This window comes from Schistocerca nitens, chromosome 4 (genome assembly GCF_023898315.1).
Source record: "Schistocerca nitens isolate TAMUIC-IGC-003100 chromosome 4, iqSchNite1.1, whole genome shotgun sequence".
In the NCBI taxonomy this organism is placed as follows: domain Eukaryota; kingdom Metazoa; phylum Arthropoda; class Insecta; order Orthoptera; family Acrididae; genus Schistocerca; species Schistocerca nitens.
This window is the reverse complement of record NC_064617.1, coordinates 696,737,823-696,763,135: the sequence shown is the minus strand read 5'-3', so window position 1 is coordinate 696,763,135 and position 25,313 is coordinate 696,737,823. Positions and strand designations below refer to the sequence as shown.

General features: G+C 40.1%; 1 protein-coding gene across 1 annotated transcript in view; it reads right to left on the bottom strand.

The window, feature by feature from the left end:
• Positions 1-7,958: 7,958 nt before the first annotated feature.
• The window catches only part of LOC126252010 (lipid droplet-regulating VLDL assembly factor AUP1-like), a 110,977-nt gene continuing 93,622 nt past the window's right edge, over positions 7,959-25,313 (bottom strand). The window contains exons 8-9 of the mRNA XM_049952794.1: positions 22,912-23,042; positions 7,959-8,836 (exon numbers count right to left, since the gene is read on the bottom strand). Of these exons, the coding sequence (XP_049808751.1) occupies positions 8,687-8,836; positions 22,912-23,042 (281 nt within the window). The 3' untranslated portion in view covers positions 7,959-8,686. The remainder of the gene's footprint in view (positions 8,837-22,911; positions 23,043-25,313) is intronic.

The following is a 25,313-nucleotide window of genomic DNA, read 5'->3' as shown; positions in this document are numbered from 1 at the left end:
GAAGGAAGAGGGTGTGAAATTGAATGACATCTGATTTCGTTGTTGAAGAAGGTGTGTACCAGTCGTCCTCCTTGGGATGATAGCAAAAGCGGACGATGGCAGTTGACAACGGAAAGTTGCACTCGTGCATTCAAACCTCGCGACATCACGCCACTGCGCGGTATCTTATTTAGCCTTAGTCAGTAGTGAGCCTGGATGTGACTAACATTCAAAATCCGATGCTATTTGAAAATGGCCTCCATACATGGGGATGAAACGTTGGGTTTTAATGTGAAATCCATTTGAGCCTGACATAATAGCCTGGAACATTTTGTTAACTGTGGAGTGTGAAGACTGCATATTGTTATGATATTGGATTTTGCGAAGCCACCAGCTTGGATGGAGAAGTGTATATGCTAAGGTCTGTGGTGATCAAAGGCTTAAAAAGACAAAGAATGTCCTTCTGCTATAGAGTAGTCATAGGAGGGAAAAGTCTGAGCTAGTAAAGAACTCCCTTGACAGTGAATACGAGATAACTAGTTCTTTTAATCAAGCGCAAAGCTCAGTGATGTTCCCTGTTATTTAGCCTCTGGAGAAAAATCTTACTTAGTAAAGAAGATCACAAGTGTAGTGAGTGAGGGCCCTGGGGACAGTTTGGATCACAACTACTACGTAATGAAGGGTGAGATCCAGCACAATGCTATGAATGCTCCTCACACAGATGTTGAGATTTTGACACTTTGAGTGATATGACAAATCCTGAATGACGTGTTCTGTTCAACATATAAATGCAGACCTCCAGACCCCAATCAACAGATAGGACAGTCACATATGGGTGACTGATACTTTGCCACTCGCACTGTGTGCGTGAAGCTCAATAGCATCAGAAAAGTAGGATTCTTTAGGTCAGTTCTGTGATGTAATGGATAGCGTAAGGCCTCCACTTGTGGATGGTTGCAAGTTCGAATCTCATCATGTGCTTTAAATTTTATTTTTGAATCTTTATCAAAATGACTTTGACCATTACTTTTATTCAGTTAACTGGTTTAAATGCAATACTTATTTCTACTCTTTTGTCACAGCATTTTAATCTCTGTAGGAACTTTTTCATTTGTTCTCATTTTTACTTCGATCGTTCTTTCAGAACATGAATTTAATTATATTTATTTGTTACAATATATGAAAATGGCTATTTTTATGGTAATTGTCATACAAACATTTAAAGCATAGCCTATATTCCTACTGCACTATGGACAAGAAATGAAGACTGAAGTGAAAGAACGACTTATAAGAAAAATGAAATTCAAGCAAAATTAGGAATAGGAATGATAAATGCAATAACATATATGAAAAAAATAAGATGACACAAAAAAATTCAAAATTAATATATAAAATTGATTAAAATCACATTATCAAGCAGAAAAAGAATAAGAGGCATTAAAATGAGACCAAATGAGCAAGTCAATATTATGATTAAACTGCTGCGACGAAGGAATATAAATAAAAAATTAAATTTAAAGCAAAAAACTGAATAAAAATAATTATCATAAAGATTTAAAACTACACAAAATTTAAAGTATCTGATGATTTTTGAACCCACAGCATTATGCATGCGAAGGCCTTACCCTTTGCATTACACCACATAACCAGTCCATATGATATTACCTTTTTTTTATCACTATTAAGCATTGTGCAAATTTCAATTTTTTTTTCTTTTTTCTATCAATTACTCGCAATCGAGGGCCCATCAGGGTGAATGGCTGCAGGGTGTGATACCTTGGTCTTAACCTACATCACCATACAGATGGTTTCAGAAAGTCAAATGGTTCAAATGGCTCTGAGCACTACGGGACTTAACATCTGAGGTCATCAGTCCCCTAGAACTTAGAACTACTTAAACCTAACTAACCTAAGGACGTCACACACATCCATGCCTGAGGCAGGATTCGAACCTGCGACCGTAGCGGTCGCGCGGTTCCAGACTGTAGCGCCTAGAACCGCTCGGCCGCTCCGGTCGGCTCAGAAAGTCAATCCCAGCGCTAGTGACCTCTCCTTGTGATTTATACCTCTCTGCCTTCTGTACCCTTTTTTTTCCTTTTCTTTTAGGAAGTAGCTTAGAAGAGAATATTGAGCCTTCTTTTCGACAATAAGTTTTTAATGACTTCCGTAAACATTTCTCTGCTGAGAAAGAAACATATCTTATGAATTCAGTTTGAGAAGAACTAAATAAAAATAATTAGCCTGTAGGCATTTCCTGTGACTTCTTCAGTCTTTTATTGAGTGATCATAAAATTCTACTAGGGGCATTAAAATGTTATGGTATTAATAGCCTTCCTCATAGATGGAGTCTAGTTGCTTTTTTTTAAAATAATTGGAGTGTCACATTAACACATCATATGTCACGGACAGTTCACAGGAGGGAAGCATTAAATATGCTGTTGTTCTTCTTGACCTACATAAACGACTCAGCTAGGATCTTTGAGGACTCTTCAAAAACTATAATGCTTGCTGATTAAACAAGTAGCTGATAAAAGGTCCAAACACATTCATACCAGATACAGCCAGGAGAATAATGCAACAGGCTTACAACTAGTTCACAGGCAACAGTTTAAGTCTAAATCTTACAAAATTAATATTATGCACATCCAAATAAATAATGACAACTTACAGGTACCAAAAGTAAAGATCAATGGGCATACGTGGAATTCTAGGCATACAGGTAGATGATAAACTGAGATGACACTAGCAGGTGGATAAGTTAACCAAAAAGTTCAGTTAAAACTAATTTGCACATAAAAGTCTTTCTCACTGCACTCACCTGCACACGAAATTGCTAGCATACCTTCTTTTAATACTGTCCTATGGCACAGACAGACATTAACTTTGTCAGTGTTTAGAAAGCCGATAGTTGTCTACCTTAAGCGAATGCTTTGTATAAAGTATTAGATGAAAACAATAGCTGCACAGTATAAAACATATAATGGACATGTGTAGTACAGCACAGCTCACCAGAAACCAAAATGAAGTATAAGAATGGGATAGCTGTGAAAATTTAAGGACAGAAGTTTGCTACATTATTTCTGGATTAATTCAGATTGAGTATTGAGTGAAAAATGGTAGTAGGTGCTGATACATGAAAACAATTGTGCATAATCCTCCCAGAAATAAAAATAATGTTGGCAAGAAAACAGTACAGCTGCATATGAATTTCACTGCCTAACAAAATGGTTCAAGAAGCCTCAGTTTTCGAGAAGAATTAATTGTATTACAACAAATGGGAAAAGGAACATATTTTTCAGAGCTGACAGTCAACATCACTGCATCCTTGGCCACACTGAAAATGTACAGGTGGGGTGGGGGGAGGGAATGGACCATGCAAGAAAACTGGTCTCTCACTGCACCAAGAATCCATGATGACCTTTGCTGCCTCGGAGGAGGTGATAACCTCAGTCTCCCTCCCTCGCAGGATGCAAATGGTCAATGAGGTAGATGGGTAAGGAAATTTAATGTGCCCTTTTTTGACAGCCAAAATTTCTTTATCACAAACTGCAAACTGTTCATTCTATCAATTCCAAGTGTTCTATAGATTAAATAGACTAAAGCAATAAAACAAAAATATTTGCCGAAAGTAGGATTTGATCAGAATACAGCCAGCAAGAAATAGCTTATTAGTCTGTGGACTATGCCACCTAGCTACGAAGTCACTATATTGTGTGTTCTCAGCCCTTAACTCCACCTCACCTCACCTCACCTCACCTCACCTCATATCTTCAAGCTTCTTTTCCAAGTATGACCTCCTATGACAAGCAGCAGATTTTCCTCTGTGTTTTTAAAGAGTGTGCTTCACTCTGAATGCCAATAAAGCTTAACTTCCACTGTAACACTCAATTACCAGTGTCCTTTTCTTTTATGAGCAGCACTATTATTCTGTAATACAACTTACTCCTGCATAACATGTGGACAATTCAAATTTCAGCCACTCCCCTTATTTTATTGTAGGTGTGCATACTACCCCTTAGGTGTGAATTTGAAAATCTGGAAAATAGTCACCTATGGCTGGATGGTGTCTTCAGTAATATTTTAAAGCCACAAATTCAATATTTATGTAGATAACCAGAAAATGTAAAAGACAGAGAGAACACCATCAGGCTATATATTGGGAGAATAAACACATTAACAGGATGTCATTTGTGGATGATCAGCTTATACAACACAGCAAAGACAAATTACAAACAGCATTACATGAACTAAATAAATGCAAGCTACAATCTGATTATACCTATAACCAAAACTAGAACCATGGTCTTTTTAGGTATTCATCCAGTACAATCAAAAGTAGTCCTCAATAATAACCGATAGAACAAGTAGCCCATTTTAAGTATTTAGGATGTGACATATGAAACAATGAAAAGTTCAGGATGTAATAATGACAATATTATCAAAAGGATAGATTGCTACTCACCAACAGCAGAGATGTTGAGTCGCAGACAGACACAAGAAAAAGGGTACTAAACACACAAGCTTTCAGCCAGAAGGCCTTCTTCTGAAATAGACAAAAACACACACACACACACACACACACACACACACACACACACACACGACCACTGATTTTGGCTTGTGATCAATGAGTCTGGACCCAGTAGCCAAGGACAGTGGTCGCGCGCACTTGCATGTGTGTGTGCGTGTGCGTGTGTGTGTGTGTGTGTGTGTGTGTGTGTGTGTGTGTGTGATTTTTATTTCTGAAGAAAGCCTTCTGGCCAAAAACTTGTGTGTTTATTAGTCTGTTTCTTGTGCCTGTTTGCAACTCAACATCTCCCCTAAAGGATGCGACATTGTCATATTATCAATATACAAATTTACAGAAAACAAACTAACACTTACCAGTGTTTACACTGATGAGCCAGAACATTATGACCCCTGACCTACTATCGATATAAGCCTGTTCAGGCGATAGCAGCGTCACATTGCAAAGAATAACTGCTAGTCAAACACACGCACAGTGCATGTAGTATAAGTGAGTGGGCTGTCCATGTGAAGAATGGGGAAAGCATATGATTTATCCGAGTTTGATGGAGGGCAGGTTGTGATGGCCCGGAGGCTTGGCACAAGCAGTTTGGAAACTGCAGGAGTGCTATGGTGAGTGCCTTCACCATGTGGCAAAACCAAGGTGAAACCATGTCCAGACACAATGGGTATGGGTAGCCACCCCTCTCACAGATGTTGTAGGGCTGGGCAGACAGGTAAAACAGGAGAGGCAGCAAACTGTGGGAGAATTAACATCAGATTTTCATGTTGGACAGAGTTAAAGTGCGTGAACACACAGTGTACTGAACACTCTTAACAATGGCCTCCAAAGCCGACAACCCATGCACGTGTGAATGTCAACACCACAGCATCGGTAACTAAGATTGAAATGGGCACTTGACCATCGACACTGGACATTGGTACAGTGGCAGAATGTTACATGGTCTGATGAATTCTGAAACCTTCATCATGTCAATGGGAGGGTGTGAATCCATCGTTTTCACGAGGAATAGCTCCTCGACACCTGTACTGCGGGATGGAGACATGCTGCCGGTAGCTCCATTATGCTCAAGAGAACATTCACTTGAGTATCTGTGGATCCAGTGGAGCTCATGCAAGGCAGCATGATGGCGATGTAATATCTTACACTGGTTGCGGACCGTGTATACACCTTCATGATGATCGTGTTTCCCAAAAGCAGCAGCATTTTTCAACAAGATAACGCACCGTGTAACAAGACCAAGAGTGTGATGGAGTGGTTTGAGACACAGTGGCGACTTCCAAATTATGTGCTGCCCCCCCTCCCCCCCCCCAAGTCACCAGATCTGAACCCAGTCTAACACATCTGGGATGTTAATGAATGTGGCATCAGAGCTCATCATCCCCCTCCGCACAATTTAAGATAATTAGGTATACTGGGTATTAGGTTGGTGGTCATAATGTTCTCGCTGATTGGTGTATGTGATACAATAAAGAGAACAGTTGTATGTAAAATAAGGAAAGAGACAACTCAAAATTTTAGTCATGTCCTGGTTTATTGTATGTGGCAGAAAGTTGGATGCTGGGAAATAAAGAATTATGGGAAACAGAAGCATAAAAACTGAAATCTGAAGATCTGTGAAATGCCGTACTAGGAAAGACAAAATTAGAAACGAAGTAATAACACAAGAATTAAGCTTGCAACCAACAACCCAAAAGGCAATCCAATACAAAGAAAAATGGGGAGAACATTTACTTTGTACATGTACTACAGTAACAATGGGTTGTAAACCATAGTGCAAGAGATGTGAAATGATTTTGCCAATCACTGATTACACAGCTGTTTCTATGCTAACATGGTGTTGTGGATCTACATCTCATTCACAGTAATAAATCTGGTTGTATTCTTTTTCATACAATTGATACACTGCTGAAAAATTTTCACATCTGCTTTGTTCAGTACTCATACATACATAGCATACGGCATCCATATGCAGAAAACTTTCATTTTCCACAAAAAGCATTTCACTGTTTCTCTTTTCCTTCCTCCCTTTTTTGGCTCTCTTATCACAGCACAAAACTACTCACTACAAAAGTATTCTTACATGCCATTATGTACAGTAGAGAAATTTAATACAGAGCCACTTGAACACGAACATGAAATAGCTCTAAATCAAGTACATAATCAATTTCTATACATCATACCAGCAGCAACTGACCACAGGCTAAAAAATTTATGCTTACCAAAAGATAATTTTTCAAATGGCTGGACATTATGGCACTAAAATGTGACAAATTTGCCTCCTTCACAGAGAGAAGGTGGCGACGGGTGGGTAAACAGCTGGGGGGGGAGACAGTATGTTTCCTCACAGTATTCACACATTCTTTGGAACATTTTCAACATCATGATGACAAACTGATCGATTAGTCAGTACAAAAAAGTAAGAGAAATGAACTATAAAGTATTTAAATAAAAGTTTCTAGGCTCTCTAATAGTTCAACAAAGAGCCAATTTCTAAATTACATATTGTCTTTGTTGTTTTATTTTAATTGACTGGTGTCAAATGGAACAGAGCAATTGCTTATATAATTGCTGTTAACCTTCATCCGAGACAGCAATTAAGATAACAAAATGGTTCAAATGGCTCTGAGCACTATGCGACTTAACTTCTGAGGTCATCAGTCGCCTAGAACTTAGAACTAATTAAACCTAACTAACCTAAGGACATCACACACATCCATGCCCGAGGCAGGATTCGAACCTGCGACCGTAGCGGTCACGCGGTCCCAGACTGAAGCGCCTTTAACCGCACGGCCACACCGGCCGGCAATTAAGATAACAACTTGTACTAACAGTAACAGTCATTATTACTTATATGCTCTTTACGAACTTTTGAAAGTTATTTGAATTATTGTAACAACAGATTTTAACTTTTAGGCAACACAGCATTTTGTTACACTTGACAACCTCTTACAAATGCAATCTGAAATGTAGAAGGACCATTAAATTAATTTCTTTTAGATAGCAATAACCTTAATTGAAGGTACTGAATTATTTTCATTATTTTACAGGGAACAGAATAAATCAAATTTGCGACTTCTGCTTCAATTTGTGACTATCTTCCTTGCCTTTGTCAACACATTTCAATGTTGAGATAGCACTGTATTTAGGAAGGAAAAGCAGTGCCATATGTGCAAGCAATAGCAATAGCACTAAAAAATACTCTTGCCTGCTTTTGTCCCCTCTAGAATCTGTCACAAAGAAGTCAAACATCAGAAGCCTGCTATTTTCATTGCAATGATTGTAGCCAGAAGGCTTTTATCTCACAGGTGAGCTCAACGGCAACTCATTTTCTTTAAACAGTTATTTCATTACAATTTCATTCTTGAAAACTAAAAACTAAAATCAATTATTTTCAGTGCAAAAATATCCTTTTAACAATATATCAGACCGTGAAAAGAATCTATACAAATTTTGAAACTGCATATAGCTTTTTATTTAGAGAGAATTTATTTTGTGTTAACGGAAGAAGGTATTTTTCTGTGCATATTTCTTATTTGCCATTTAACCGCCCAATTTCATACATGTACTCGGTCCCTTGTTATGCTTAGCAATATTACAGTAGTGTTGATGTCTGCAACCAAAATTAGATACTGTATTATATTTCTTACATTGTAAGAAAAATGTTCTACACATTTTATTCTGTTTTACAGAAGTACAAGTAATAAATCAATAATATCTGAAAAATGCATAATTACTTCCGGCATCAGTACAAAATCAGTTGTGCATTAGCTTAAGACAAGAAATCCATGATTAAAATTTAAAATTAATTTTCCATTCAATATGTATTATTTTTCTTTCTGTTATATGCTTATGACGATGCAGGGTAATCTAAGTACAATTTTTATTCCCCACTAGCATTCTTCACATCCATACAAGAAGACTGCAAGCAGTGTAATTTCATTCAATCGATTTTCAGTATTGTCTTCCAAGAGATCCCAAAATAGCAGCAATTGCCATTTAACACTAAAGAGGTACATGACTTTCATACAATATTTACAAGTGGCTGTACAACACTCTACATAAAAAAGTCAGTCTCTCATGACCAGGATTTTCCTAAGACACTGTGATTTTATGTCCACAGAACAACATTTTCTGTCACCATTTGGTAGATAACTGAACTGGCCATTGAAGTCTTGCTTAACAGTTAAGTCCCATTTTCAAACCATGTTTTTCTATGTACTTCTGACGAGCATTTTCTATAAGACGTGCTTTACGTTCATGAAATGACTGCATGCGCTCCTGAGCAGATTTTGGGAAGCACGGCGGGCAGCTTTCTGAGTTGGTGCTCTGCAAAAAGAAAAACAGGAAGTACATTAAGTGAAGAATTCTCATCTAGTATCAAGTAAGTTACTCTTCAAAATTTAAACTGCTAATGCTGACAAGGATATAAACAACATGGACTGAAGATCAAGTGTTGCAGAAACCATCTTTCTATTTCGTAATGCATATTTTGGGGCAGATGTCCATAAAATTATGGGAACGGAATCCCTGTCTAAAAGTCCACCAAGTGAAACATTACAGTTGTAGTTTCCTGATTTCCCACTACATTCCCTTTCACTAGCTTATGGTTCCCGTGTTGGCCACTAGATAGAGTGAACATGTTGCAAAAGCCTGTGTATTTCTCCTCCTCCTCCTCTTCCTCTTCGGCCTTTTCCATAACAAGTTTCTGTCGTGAATCAGCAAGTCTAAACATAGCTAGACCAATACAGAAATTGTACGATATGTATGACACAGCCAACTGGCTTCAACACGAACTATGGGTGTCTTTATCAGAAAATCCAAACAATTACATGTAGTAACAGGTGAACAGATTTAAGAGCAACATATGCTTGTCATATAAAATACTTCATAGGAAGACAATATTTAAATCATATAAAATTATAGACATCAGAACTGACAAAGTTGGTAATTGTCAGTAAAATTATGGCTACATGGTGTACAGTGTGTTATGCCATGTATCTATAATTTTAATGACAATTAGCAACCTTATGTCAGTTCCAATGTCTGTAATGATGTATTAAGGTATTTCTAAGCACGAAGTAAATTTTTACTCTACTCTTCCCTTCTCACTGACTCTCACATTCACACACAAGTTTTAACAACTAACCCAGGGAAACTAATTGAGTGGACCAAATGACATGGAATTCAGTCCAAAGGAAACAAAATAATATGGGAATGCAATTTAGAACTTAAGACAAACCCAGGTAGCTGATACATCGATCAATTCAATGATTCTGTGCTTGATTTAATTTGTAAACAAGTTCATAATGCACCTTAACATAGATGGCTTATCAGTAGGAATGATGAATAAGCTATATCAATTGAGACTATTTCTGGAGGACAAATTCTGTTAAAGTTATATGCTTAAATGAATTTGTAGGGGAGCTGGAACGGGTTGGGCGATTAAGCAATCTAATAAATGAAAAGCACCAGTTTGCTTTTGTACTACAATATTACTTTTATTGTTAACCAGTTTTCGACTTACAAGGCCATCTTCAGACATACACTCCTGGAAATGGAAAAAAGAACACATTGACACCGGTGTGTCAGACCCACCATACTTGCTCCGGACACTGCGAGAGGGCTATACAAGCAATGATCACATGCACGGCACAGCGGACACACCAGAAACCGCGGTGTTGGCCGTCGAATGGCGCTAGCTGCGCAGCATTTGTGCACTGCCGCCGTCAGTGTCAGCCAGTTTGCCGTGGCATACGGAGCTCCATCGCAGTCTTTAACACTGGTAGCATGCCGCGACAGCGTGGACATGAACCGTATGTGCAGTTGACGGACTTTGAGCGAGGGCGTACAGTGGGCATGCGGGAGGCCGGGTGGACGTACCGCCGAATTGCTCAACACGTGGGGCGTGAAGTCTCCACAGTACATCGATGTTGTCGCCAGTGGTCGGCGGAAGGTGCACGTGCCCGTCGACCTGGGACCGGACCGCAGCGACGCACGCCAAGACCATAGGATCCTACGCAGTGCCATAGGGGACCGCACCGCCACTTCCCAGCAAATTAGGGACACTGTTGCTCCTGGGGTATCGGCGAGGACCATTCGCAACCGTCTCCATGAAGCTGGGCTACGGTCCCGCACACCGTTAGGCCGTCTTCCACTCACGCCCCAACATCGTGCAGCCCGCCTCCAGTGGTGTCGCGACAGGCGTGAATGGAGGGACGAATGGAGACGTGTCGTCTTCAGCGATGAGAGTCGCTTCTGCCTTGGTGCCAATGATGGTCGTATGCGTGTTTGGCGCCGTGCAGGTGAACGCCACAATCAGGACTGCATACGACCGAGGCACACAGGGCCAACACCCGGCATCATGGTGTGGGGAGCGATCTCCTACACTGGCCGTACACCACTGGTGATCGTCGAGGGGACACTGAATAGTGCACGGTACATCCAAACCGTCATCGAACCCATCGTTCTACCATTCCTAGACCGGCAAGGGAACTTGCTGTTCCAACAGGACAATGCACGTCCGCATGTATCCCGTGCCACCCAACATGCTCTAGAAGGTGTAAGTCAACTACCCTGGCCAGCAAGATCTCCGGATCTGTCCCCCATTGAGCATGTTTGGGACTGGATGAAGCGTCGTCTCACGCGGTCTGCACGTCCAGCACGAACGCTGGTCCAACTGAGGCGCCAGGTGGAAATGGTATGGCAAGCCGTTCCACAGGACTACATCCAGCATCTCTACGATCGTCTCCATGGGAGAATAGCAGCCTGCATTGCTGCGAAAGGTGGATATACACTGTACTAGTGCCGACATTGTGCATGCTCTGTTGCCTGTGTCTATGTGCCTGTGGTTCTGTCAGTGTGATCATGTGATGTATCTGACCCCAGGAATGTGTCAATAAAGTTTCCCCTTCCTGGGACAATGAATTCACGGTGTTCTTATTTCAATTTCCAGGAGTGTAGTTCAACCTCCTGATGCACCCTTGTCTAGTACTAATTTTATTTTATTTTATTAGTTTTGTTTATTAATAGAAACTGTTATGTAAGCATGCTATTCCTATTTTGTGCTAAAGGTTTCGCTGTCTACTCCATTGTTATTTATGTACTGTTCAGTTTTTACTTTTTCATTGCAAAGATGTTTGAACATAGCTATTTAAAAAAAAACCTTGTAATCCGAAAACCAGTTAACAATAAAAGTCATATTGGAGAACAAAAGTGAACTGGTGCTTTTCATTTATTATAATGTTGTTCAACCAAGAACCAACGGAAGATTCTGTTAATATCAAGCATTCTAGTAAAGCAGACACTAAGTTTTGCAGTCAGACAAGATTTAAATTGCTTGAACAAGGAAATACTAACTGAAAGCTGCTTTAGTTTAGTTTATTTTAGTTATGTCATGTTCCGTACACCATTTTTATGATTATTTTATCGATATGATATGGAACAAGTAAGATATATATATATATATATATATATATATATATATATATATATATATATATATATACACATGAATAGTGCTAATATTAATATTACTGCAATTTTTAGTTCTACACATGCAACTACATTTAGAGGTACAATTTTTTTTTTTTTACCATTTCTGAAAATGAAACTCTTCCATGGAATAGAAGGAGTTGACCAAAAGAAATGATTTTAAGCTAGATTTAAGACTTGATCTGCTACCTGACAGACACTTTATGTTGTTGGGCAAATGATCAAAGATTTTTGTTGCTCAATGATGTACTACTTTTTGAGCAACTGACAGCTTTAATAACAGATAGGAAAGGTCATTTTTCCCTCTAGTGTTGCACATATGAGCATCACTGTTCTTCGCAAATTGAGATGGATTATTTATAATGAATTTCATTAGCGAATATATGTACTCTGATGGTGCAGTTAAAATACCTAACTCCTTGAACAGGTGCCTACATGATGTCCTTGGGTGAACACCACTAATTATTCTCACTGCTCTCTCTTGTGCAATCAATACTTTACATCTAAGTGGTGAGTTACACCAGAAAACTATTCCATAAAACATTATTGAGTGGAATGCAAAGCACGTTAGGAGGCTGGTCTGTTTATTACCAAGACTAGCAATTATACGAAGAGCGAAAGAAGCTTAACTTAATTGTTTGAGAAGCTCAGTAATATGCTTCCTCCAGTTCAAGTTGTCATCAATGTGAACACCCAAAAATTTGGAGAAATCTACCCTGTTAACTGAGCCCAGTTCATGTGCTACATCAATTGTCAGTATGGCTCTATTTGGTGTACAGAACTGGATATAGTGAGTTTTTTCAAAATTAAGGGAGAGTCCATTTTCTGAGAACCACTTAATAATTCTTTCAAAGACATCCTTGACAATATCTTCAGCTTCTTTTTCTGGAATGGGATTTATTACAACAATCGTGTCATCTGCAAAAAGTACTAGTTTGAATTGTTAGCCAGGCTGTTTGCTGCTCCTCCCACTATAAGAAATGGTCCTCACCATCACGATCTTTGCACAAGGCCCCAAGGTTTTCTGTAACATGGCTAAGCTTAGCACTAGGTTTCACAATGCTTGTGACCTGGTACTTGCCTCTTAGTCTATCCTGTAGCAACTGGCCTACACTTCTCCCATGACTGCTACCTAACAGCAGGACTCTCTTCTTTCTGCTTGACTTTACTCCCGACCTAGCATTACAATTGTTACTATGAGTCTGCTGCATCCTACTTTGCTCAAAAACAAAATGTTAGAATACTGAGTATTCAGTATCAGCATATATCTTATACCTTCCTATTCAGCCACATGAGCATTTCTATACAAATTTGAAATGTTGCTGAGTAGGTTGGCCATAATTCTTACTGATTTCAACAGATATAGAAGATGACAGACTTGCCATTTCTCTGAAGGACTTGTTGCCGACACATGGCCTAACATTAGTTTCAGTGAGTACACTAGAGTAACAATCTTCTGCAACATGTATAGATAATATAGTGAGCAGTACAAATTATTTTGCTACAGATAAGTTCATATTAGACCTTAACAATATAATAAAAAGGAAAGTTGCTACTCACCATATAGTGGAGATGCTGAGTTACAAATAGGCACAACAAAAATACTCGCACTACAAGCAGCAGCATCAGTGCATGATGGGAGTGGCAACTGAGTGGGAGTAAGGAGGTGGCTGGGAAGAGGAGGGGAAGAGGTGGAAGGGTAGGGGTGGTGGACAGTGAAGTGCTGCTGGCGAGCATGGAGGGACGAGGTGGAGATAAGGTAGGGCAGCTATGTGCAGTTGGGAGGTTAAAAGGACAGCAGGGGAAAGGTGAGGAGGGGTAGCAGAAAAGGAGAGTTCTGGGTGGTACTGAGTTATGAGGGTAAAGCTCCTCTGTGGCTGGACAGTGGGACTTTGGTAGGTGGTGGGAGACTGGAAGGATAAGGCACAAGAGATTTGTTTTTGGACTAGGTTGGGAGGGTAATCACGGTCTGTGAAGGCTTCGGTGAGACACACTTATATTGCGAGAGGGACTACTCATCACTGCAGATGCGACTACCTTGGTTGGCTAGGCTGTATGGAAGGGAATTCTTGGTATGGAATGGGTGGCAGCTGTCTAAGTGGAGGTATTGCTGCTGGTTAGTTAGTTTCCTTCACTGATTCTCCACAGTTCCTGTCCCTTCACTACATGGTGCCCTGCTTGTCACTATTGATGCCACTTCCCTTTACACTAACATTCCTAATGCCCATTGCCTTACCGCCATTGAACACTACCTTTCCCAATTCCAGACCAACAATCTCCTCCATAGTTGCCATGACCAACTATATCCTCACTCACAATTACTTCTCCTTTGAAGGTATTACCTACAAACAAATCTGGGGTACAGCTATGGTCATCCGCATGACACCATCCTATGCCAACTTATTCATACACCACTAGAGGAGTCCTTCCTAAACACCCAGAATCCTAAACACCACACCTGGTTCAGATTTGCTGATGACATCTTTGCAATCTAGATCGAGGGTGAGGACATCCTACCTACATTCCTCCAGAACCTCAACAACTTTTCCCCCATTTGCTTCACCTGGTCCTACTCAACCCAACAAGCCACCTTCCTAGATGTTGGCCTCCATCTCAAAGATGGCTATATCAGTACCTCTGTCCATATCAATCCAACTAATTAACAGCAATAACTCAACTTCGACAGCTGCCACCCGTTCCATACCAAGAAGTCCTTTCCATACAGCCTAGCCACCCGTGGTCATCGCATCTGCAGTGATGAGCAGATCCTCTCAAAATATATTGAGGGTCACACTGAACCCTTCACAGACTGTATTTATCCATCCAGCCTTGTACAAAAACAGATCTCGCATGCCTTATCTTTCCAGAGTCCCATCACCTCGCAATGTCCCATTGTCCAGCCACAGAGGAGGTTTCCCCTCTTAACTCAGTTCCATCCAGAACCGGAGCAACTAAATTACATTATCCGCCAGGGTTTCGACTACCTCTCATCTTGTCATGAAATGAGAAATGTCCTGCCCTCTATCCTTCCCACCCCTCACACAGTGGTGTTCCGTCATGCACCAAACCTACACAATATACTCGTCCATCCCTATATGACTCCTACACCCAACCCCTTACCTCATGTCTCATACGCCTCTAATAGACCTAGATGCAAGGCCTGTCCCATACATCCTACCACCACCACCACCACCACCACCACCACCACCACCACCTACTCCAGTCCAGTCACAAACATCACCTATCCCATCAAAGGCAGGACTACATCTGAAACCAGTCATGTGATCTATAAGCTAAGCTGCAACCACTGTGCTGCCTTCTATGTGGACATGACAACCAACGAGCTGTTGTCAGCATGAATGGCCATCGACAAACTGTGCCCAAGAAACAAGTGGATCACCCTGTTGCTGAGAACGCTGCCAAACATGACTACTCCATTTCAGTGAGTGCTTCACAGCCTATGCCATATGGACCCTTCCCACCAACACCAACTTTTCTGAATTGAACAGGTGGGAACTTTCCCTGCAATATATCCTACGTTCCCATAACTCTCCTGGCCTCAACCTTCGTTAGTCATTGTCCTCACCCATCCAGCTCCTTCCTTGTTCCCTGTTCCCATTCCAGCACTACTCAGCCCTCATTCCACCTTCACACCCAGTCTTTTTACTTCTCTCCTTTTCCGCTACCCCCCTCCCCTCCCCACCTCTCCCCCTGCCATCCCACTAACCTCCCGACTGCACATAGCTGTGCTACCTTATCTCCACCTCATCCCTGCATGCTCACCAGCAGCACTTAACTGTCTGCCACCCCTACCGAACTACCCCTCCCCTTTCCCACCCCAGCCTACTCCTTACCCCAACCCAGTTGCCACTCCTGTCATGCAGTGGTACTGCTGCTCACAGTGCAGCTTCAGTTATCTGAGACTGCAGTCTCACTGTGTGTGTGTGTGTGTGTGTGTGTGTGCGTGCGTGTGTGTGTGTGTGTGTGCGCGCGCGCGCATGCGCGCACGCGTGTGCGCATGTGTGCGCGCGCGCATGCGCGCACGCGTGTGCGCACACATGTGTGTGCTTGTTTTTAATGAAGGCCTTACTGGCCGGAAGCTTTATTTGTGATAGTCATTTTGCTGTGTCTGTCCACGACTCAGCATCTTCACTATATGGCGAGTAGCAACTTTCCTTTTCATTATATTGTTACATTCCATCCTGGATTTTCCACTGGAATATTTGACCATTCAGCCTTTTTTATCTCATTGTTAAATTTTGATAAAACATATACAGTGAAATGAGTCAGGAACTCAAGCCAATGAAATGTGAATACACTCGTTTCGACACTAAATAAAACTTCCTGGTTATTCAGTAAACAGTGCTCAGTGAACGCTAATGCCTTTGTATCACAATTCATGTATTGGCAACAAATGTCTTCCCTTCTTAACAGCCCATGGCGAAGTAGAACAAACTCGTACATAACTGAAGGCATCAGCGCTGCATATGGAAGCAAAGAATAGCCATGATGCAGAGTTTGTCATGTTTGTGAACAAATTAAACAGAATATTTGAGAGAGTAGTAAAACTGTCAAAACAAAAGGCAAACAGTAAATACTTCTCAAATGATACAAATAAATCAAAAGCTGTATGGTAGACTGTCAAGACTGAAACAGGTGATGAGAAAGGTAATCATTTTAATCCTAAATTAGAAATTGATGGGGAAATTGTAACGAACTCCAGATAGCTCTGTGAAGAATTCAACAGATACTTTATAATGTCAAAGAAGACTCATGATATATCTCCTCCTCACATAAATCCCAATATAATGCAACACAGATCAGGAGTAGTTAAATTTACTCATTTATCCTGCCATAAAGTGGCTAGCATTATAAAATCCCTAAAGAATTTAAGATCTGTGGGATGGGATGAAATTCCAGCAAAAATAATGAATGCAAGATGTGCTAATATTGTATCCCAACTTTGCCACAAAGTTCACCGCACTATTATGATATAATTACTGGTAGGTTGCAGCAGTAATGAAAAAACAAGACAGTCAACGTGAAGTGTTCCAAACTGAGAAAATAAATGATGAAGGGGCCCAGCCACCACCTTTTCTTGTGTCACTTATAAGTCAGTCTCATCTTTTTTGCACGTATTTCCACTGTACTGCATTCAGCAACAATATCAATTATCAACCTTTTACATTCAAACACCGAGTTTCGAAGAATATGGTCTGTCGTAACTGGGGAAAAGTTGTCTGTTCCCAGCTAGTGAAATCTTATTGGCTGATGACTTGTTAAGTCACCCAATAGCCAGTGCAGACACCACACCACACTAACACATGGAAAGTGAGCTCACCTACTGGATGTGTGGAGAGGAGGGAGTGGCCCTTCAATGACGGGAGTGCAGGAAGGGGAAAAGCATTTTGTGAAGTGCTGAAAATATACTTTTCATGCAGATGATGTGCTATGACAGAGATGTCACACGGAAATAGAACAAGGATTTTTGCAATAGAACATTTTAAAGACTTCTGTGTTCAAATCTAATATGATACAGTTGCCGCAACTACGTACACAACTCGCGTATATACTTTGCACCACACACTGTAGATCATGAAGATTGGCAGCGGTGATAAAGGGCATGAAGTGAACTGTAGCATCAGGGCTTTCTTGCAAATTTTACAAAGTTCACAGAAATGTACAGAGCAGACTTCTAATAAGCTTGTAACATCAATTGGGGAAGTAAACTCATTTTTGCATGTGTGTGTTTCTCTCGTGAAGGCTAAAATAACATTTTTAACAGTAGTGAGCATACTAAGTGCAGGTTGCAAGAAAAGCATTAAACAATAACAGTGATGGTGACAAAGTTTGTCATTAGTCAGGCTTCAGCTACCTAAGGCTGTGGTCACGTGTGTGTGAGTGTGTGTGTGGTCTATTTTTGACAAAGGCCTTGTCGGCTGTAATCTTACTTTGTGACAGCCTTTTTATTGTGCCTGTCTGTGACTCGGCATATCCGGAGCTTCTGTAAAGTTTGGAAGGTAGGAGGCGAGGTACTGGCAGAAGTAAAGCTGTGAGGATGGGACGTGAGTCGTGCTTGGGTAGCTCAGTTGGTAGAGCACTTGCCCGCGAAAGGCAAAGGTCCTGAGTTCGAGTCTCGGTCCGGCACACAGTTTTAATCTGCCAGGAAGTTTCATATCAGCACACACTCCACTGCAGAGTGAAAATCTCATTCTGGAGACAATAATATGATCATCACAGAACATATTATACTTCTTGTTGTTGTGGTCTTCAGTCCAGAGACTGGTTTGATGCAGTTCTCCATGCTACTCTATCCTATGCAAGCTACTTCATCTCCCAGTACCTAATGCAACCTACAGCTTTCTGAATCTGCTTAGTGTATTCATCTCTTGGTCTCCCTCTACGATTTTTACCCTCCATACTACCTCCAATACTAAACTGGTGATCCCTTGATGCCTCAGAACATGTCCTACCAACTGATCTCTTCCTCTAGTCAAGTTGTGCCACAAATTTCTCTTCTCCCCAATTCTATTCAATACCTCCTCATTAGTTATGTGATCTACCCATCTAATCTTCAGCATTCTATCCTCTTCTTGTCCAAACTGTTTCTCATCCATGTTTCCTTCCATACATAGCTACACTCCATACAAATACTTTCAGAAACGAATTCCATTCCTGACACTTAAATCTATACTCGATGTTAACAAATTTCTCTTCTTCAGAAATGCTTTCCTTGCCATTGCCAGTCTAATTTTATATCCTCTCTATGTCGACCATCATCAGTTACTTTGCTCCCCAAATAGAAAAACTCCTTTACTACTTTAAGTGTCTCATTTCCTAAACTAATTCCCTCAGCATCACCCGACTTAATTCGACTACATTCCATTATCCTCATTTTGCTCTTGTTGATGTTCATCTTATATCCTTTCAAGACACTGTCCATTCCGTTCAGCTGCTCTTCCAGGTCCTTTGCTGTCTCCGACAGAATTACAATGTCATCGGCAAACCTCAAAGTTTTTATCTCTTCTCCATGGATTTTAATTCCTACTCCAAATTTTTCTTTTGTTTCCTTTACTGCTTACTCAATGTACAGAATGAAGTAACATTGTGGATAGGCTACAACCCCGTCTCCTTCCCTTCCCAACCACTGCTTCCCTTTCATGCCCCTCGACTCTTATAACTGCCGTCTGGTATCTGTACAAATTGTAAATAGCCTTTCACTCCCTATATTTTACCCCTGCCACCTTCAGAATTTGAAAGAGAGTATTCCAACCAACATTGTCAAAAGCTTTCTCTATGTCTACAAATGCCTTTCCTTAATCTATCTTCTAAGATACATCATATGGTCAGTATTGCCTGGTGTGTTCCAACATTTCTACAGAATCCAAACTGATCTTCCCCGAGGTCAGCTTCTACCAGTTTTTCCATTTGTCATATTTAACTTAACAAAACTAATAAGATATACCTTCAAGAGGATGTGAAAAGAAACAATGAAATATGATAAGAGAAACAACTGGAAACAACAACAGTATGAAGAAGACAAAACATACTTGTTCTGGAAAAATACCCCATTTTGTCAGCTAAATGTCTGGAATTTGTAGATTTTGAGAAAGCTTCAACAGTTTCAAGTAAATCTTGACTAACAGCCCCCGAGGAAAACAATGTTGATTCAATTTACAATATCATACTAAAAAAGAAGTTGAGTCTACAGCTTTCATTAGATCTCTCCAGATTAGTGAGAAAGTCAAAATTAAAGTGGAGTCAGACAATAAGATTTCACATAACCGAAACTAGTTTCATCAGTTTCTGAGGAAGATTTCAGGTGCTAAAATTGGGTAAAAGAAGAGGAATACAAGTTAATGGATCATTCTGAATCACTTTCTGTGGATTACAGTGCACTATTTGACTCCAGTGAAGATAAACTTAATGAATTTGTGAGCTTGAAAGTAGTCCTGAAATCCAATTAAAATAAAGTATACTCAACATATCAAAAAGAATATAGTGCAAATCAAAAATGAAGTCACAGAACCAGTTTACAAGTTTTAGTATTTGTGACAGTTGAGGGTGAAAAACTACTGCATCAACAGAAGAAAAAAAAAAAAAAATGAAAATGGAATGCAGTGATTTTGGTATACTAAACAGAATTTTCAGGAAAGTTAAACTTATGGCAATAAAATAGATTTTTAATAAGAGAATCATTACAAAAAATTGAATACTTAGCAAGTAATAAAGGGGTCACACTAGCAATTACTTGGTGGAACAGCAAATCGCTGATCAGGTTCCAGATGGGCGAAGGGCACACAATTATAGCTGTAATGAAACAGAAAAGGAGGTGGGCAGGACATTTAGCCAGGTGAATGGATGGTAAATGGACCAAGAAAGTTCTTTCTTGCATACCAAGATATAAGAAAACACTGAGGCAAAAATCTAACAGAAGGTGGGTAAATGACAGAAAAAATGCTGGAGCAACAGCGATGCCGACAGGTGAATGCCATAATACATACATCAAAAAAAGTTTTACATCACCTCGGTTCCGAGATTTCTGGAACCTGTACACAAAATTAGAATAGAGATCAACATAATCATCATTTCCTCCCTTTTTATTGCTCATGAAAACCACACACTGCATGTTGTACCACCATACAGCGAGATCTTCAGAGGTGGTGGTCCAGATTGCTGTACACACCGGTACCTCTAATACCCAGTAGCACATCCTCTTGCATTGATACATGCCTGTATTCATCGCGGCATACTATCCACAAGTTCTTCAAGGCACTGTTGGTCCAGATTTTCCCACTCCTCAGCGGCGATTTGGCGTAGATCCCACAGAGTGGTTGGTGGGTCACGTCGTCCTTAAACAGCCCTTTTCGACCTATCCCAGGCATATTCGATAGGGTTCACGTCTGAGAACATGCTCTAGTCGCGCAATGTCGTTATCCTGAAGGAAGTCATTCACAAGATGTGGACGATGGGGTTGCAATTTGTCATCCATGAAGATGAATACCTTGCCAATATGCTGCTGATATGGTTGCACTATTGGTCGGAGGATGGCATTCATGTATCATACAGCTGTTACAGCACTTTCCATGACTACCAGCGGCATACATCGGCCCCACATAATGCCACCCCAAAACAGCTGGGAGCCTCCACCTTGCTGCACTCGCTGGACAGTGTGTCTAAGGCGTTCAGCCTGACCGGGTTGCCTCCAAACACGCCTCCGACGATTGTCTGGTTGAAGGCACATGTGACATTCATCAGTGAAGGGAACATGATGCTAATCCTGGGCAGTCCATTCGGCATGTTGTTGGGCCCATCTGTACAGTGCTGCATGGTGTCGTGGTTGCAAAGATGGACCTCACCATGGACATAGGGAGTGAAGTTGCGCATCATTCAGCCTATTGCGCACAGTTTGAGTCTTAACACGATGGTCTGTGGCTGCACAAAAAGCATTATTCAACATGGTGGCATCGCTGTCAGGGTTCCTCCGAGCCATAATCCATAGGCAGTGGTCATTCACTGCAGTAGTAGCCCTTGGTCAGGCTGAGCGAGGCACATCATCAACAGTTCCTGTCTCTCTTTATCTCCTCCATGTACAAACAACATCGCTTTGGTTCGCTCCGAGATGCCCGGACACTTCCCTTGTTGAGAGCCCTTCCTGGCACAAAGTAACAATGCGGACACGATCGAACTGCGGTATTGACAGTCTAGGCATGGTTGAATTACAGACAACATGAGCCATTTACCTCCTTCCTGGTGGAATGACTGGAACTGATCAGATGTCAGACCCCCTCTGTCTAATAGGCACTGCTCATGCATGGTTGTTTACATCTTTGAGCAGGTTTAGTGACATCTCTGAACAGTCTATGGGACTGTGTCTGTGATACTACATCCACAGTAAATGTCTTTATCTTCAGGAGTTCTGGGAACTGGGGTGAAGCAAAACTTTTTTTTTGATGTGTGTACATTGTAAGATACCACTTTTCCTTCCAATATTAAAGGATGTTGACACTGCGTTTCCATTACTCAGAATGCTGAGCCACTGAACAATTTTTTTGAGGAATTACAAAAAGAGTTAATTTACATATTACAATGTATTTCACTGTACTTTTAATTCTTGTTCCATGTATCGTACAATGCCTGAATGGGATGTGGTGATACCAGAGTGATCTGAACCACAGCTGCTGCCGGGAGACAAAAGATATCACACCTATGAACTACACCCAAAAAATGGTGACAGCTGTGATTCTTACAAAGCTTGTGAAGAGTTAAAATATACTTCTGGGTGTAGAAAAATGTCTGTACCTACTTATTCTGTAGAAAATGTCTGTATGCATTTTTAAGTCAACATACTTCAATGAAAGCAGCAGCAGTATTTAAATAGTACCACATCAAGCAATTAAAAGTGAAAGATGTGGATAAGTTAAAATACCAGATGAAGATTTTTTTAATATATTTTTGGAAAACATAATTATTTCTCTTGTACCATTATCCATCTTTAAAGCAGGGATATTGCTAGGACTGCTCACAGCCCATTAAAGAATTTTTAGTACTTGATGCCGCTTATTAGTTATACTAAAAAGTATAACCTTTTCCCCCATCTAAAATAATATATAGCTGGAGGCTGGTCTGAAGGTTCTTTTTTTGAATAACAAACATATAATACAACAATGTCTAAAGAAGACCTTTACCCTGCAGCTTATCTCACATAACTGATGAAGACTGTCAGTTTTTTTCCTCAACAAATATCCTTCACATAAAGAAGGCTGTTGAAATTACTTTTTGTAATTTCCTTCAAACATACTTTCGATAAAAGGCTTATTTATATTCTAACAGAACACAGCAACATCACAACTGAAATTCAACTACATTCATATACAGTATTATAGTATATTTATAACTTGTATGATTACCTGTGACGCTCCACTGGGAATACTTGTAATAAGTGTAGATGACAAGGGTGACACACTCTCAGGCAAAGGATCATACCTCACTTGGCCCTCAAGAATATTAGAAATTGTAATGTCAACACTGCGAGTCCTCACTATTAACAAAGAGAGAACATTCTAATAAATTTTCTCAAATAAATGAACACACTCACACACACACACACACACACACACACACACACACACACACACACAAACACGCAAAGATACCAACACAAAGAAAATGGTTTCACATAAAAATACAGTTATCCATACACATTACACAGCAACATTATACAATAATTCACAATGTACAAGAAATTCTATGAGGTTTTCCAACACCACTGTATTATAGCATCTGCTCACACAGCAGTTTACAACCCACATGTCAGTTAGCAAATAAGAAGTCCCTGTGTTATATTTGTAGCAAGAGCTATTTATTGCACAAATGCATTGGCTACAAATCTGAGAGGATGGTAAAAGCTATGACAGTCCACAAAATTCTAATTTTCTGTTATTAACATTAAGGGAGACAAATTTTTCATATTTGTTAAAGACAGAAACTCTCTTGAAGCTTTTGAGTTCTGTTAGAACACATTTTGAAATGCCGCCATTCAAGAATAGTTGTATGGCACCAAAAACTGGCATACAGAAACAGGTTTGCAATTATTGTTTATGAGCACTTAATGTCCCAATAGCAACGGAACAACTGACAGCAAACTTCCTGAAATTATGAAAGCCAATACTAATTACAGAAGCGCAATGTGCTGAGCACATGGTGTGCCATTCCTAATGTCCAATGCTAACTTAGGCAGATGATGAAGCAACAGTAACATCTTTTTTTTATTTAAGTTTTAAATTTTTTGTTTCCTTTCGATTTTATTTTGATACAACATTTGTGTAATATTCATTGTTATCAGTAGCTATCCTGTGGATCTCTCATTTATTTCATCAGAGTGGGTTGTTTGGTATGAAACACGGCACATTAATTAATACATATTACCTAACAACATCAACCTCTCCTTAGAAATAATTAGTTTGATAGCAATATTTACATTAAAACAGAGGAAATATATGTCAAATTTGTGTATAACTACTTTCTGTCCAGCAACAGCCACAATACGGTACACGGTGCAGAGTACATTGTACCACTGCTAGTGCTGTTCAACAAGCTAATACAGCTAGGGGAAACGGCTGTCTATATGCCTCTGTACAAGCTCTAATTGCTCTTGTCGTCGCTTCGTGGCCCCTACATGAGGCTTACATTGGGGACAGTAGAATCATTTTGCAGTTAGCCACAAATACCAGTTCTCTGAATTGTTAAAATGTAAATGCCGTGTGACTAGGACCTCTCGTCAGATAGACCGTTCGCCAGGTGATAGTCTTTCGATTTGACGCCACTTTGGCGACTTGCGCGTCGATGGGGATGTGTGTGTAGCACATCCACAATAACTTGTGTATTTATCAAACGTATCATTAACATAGCTAGCACCATACCTTGGAATTGCTCTGCTGTCTTATTTTAACCAAACCTGCTGGGGACACCACAAACCCTTTATTATTATTATTATTATTATTATTAGTCGTAAAGCTCCCAACATGGAAGACACTAAGTAAAGATGGTTCACTTCTGGGGCTTCTTATTCTTCTTGTTTGCCCACCAGGTCTTCATTCTTTGCGAGAATTCAGCTTTTCTTTCTTCGCTCCATTTTGTTCCAGTTCTCGGCGCTTTTGTCTCTGGTTTGACCTCCCATTTGTCAACTTTAAGTTTGAAATTGTTTCTTTTGTTCGTGTCTTCAGTAGTAATGTTGGCTAATTCCAGATCTTTCTTTACATTTTTGATCCATTCTCCTCCATTAACAAGGGATGCTACGTATCTTACTATTTTTTTTTTGTAAGTCTGTGATCGGGAAGTCTCATTATGTGGCCATAGAATTTTAGACGCCTCTTCCTCATGTCTATCTCTATGTTAGAATATTCTTCAATTTTAGAATTTTTCTGTAATCTATACCCCTCTTTGGTCCATCTTGGTCCCAGAATTTTCCTAATGATTTTCCTTTCCTCTTTCTTCAGGTTTTCCATATCTGTTTACCAACTGGCACATGTCAGACCAAAATACAATTACAAGTAAAATCATGGTTCGTGTATGTAATAACAAACCCTTTATTAGTATTCAAGAGCCACACTTTCCTAAAATTCTCCCAATGAAGATTACCTTTCATCTTCCCTTCTGACAACTTTATATGCTCATTCCTTTTGCAACATTATGCCCTGATATTTAATCATTGTGTGTCAAGCACTATGCCACTAATGATGTATTCGAACTTCCAAAATTGTTTTTCTACTCATCTGCATTATCTAACATTTTTGTACATATAGAATAAGCT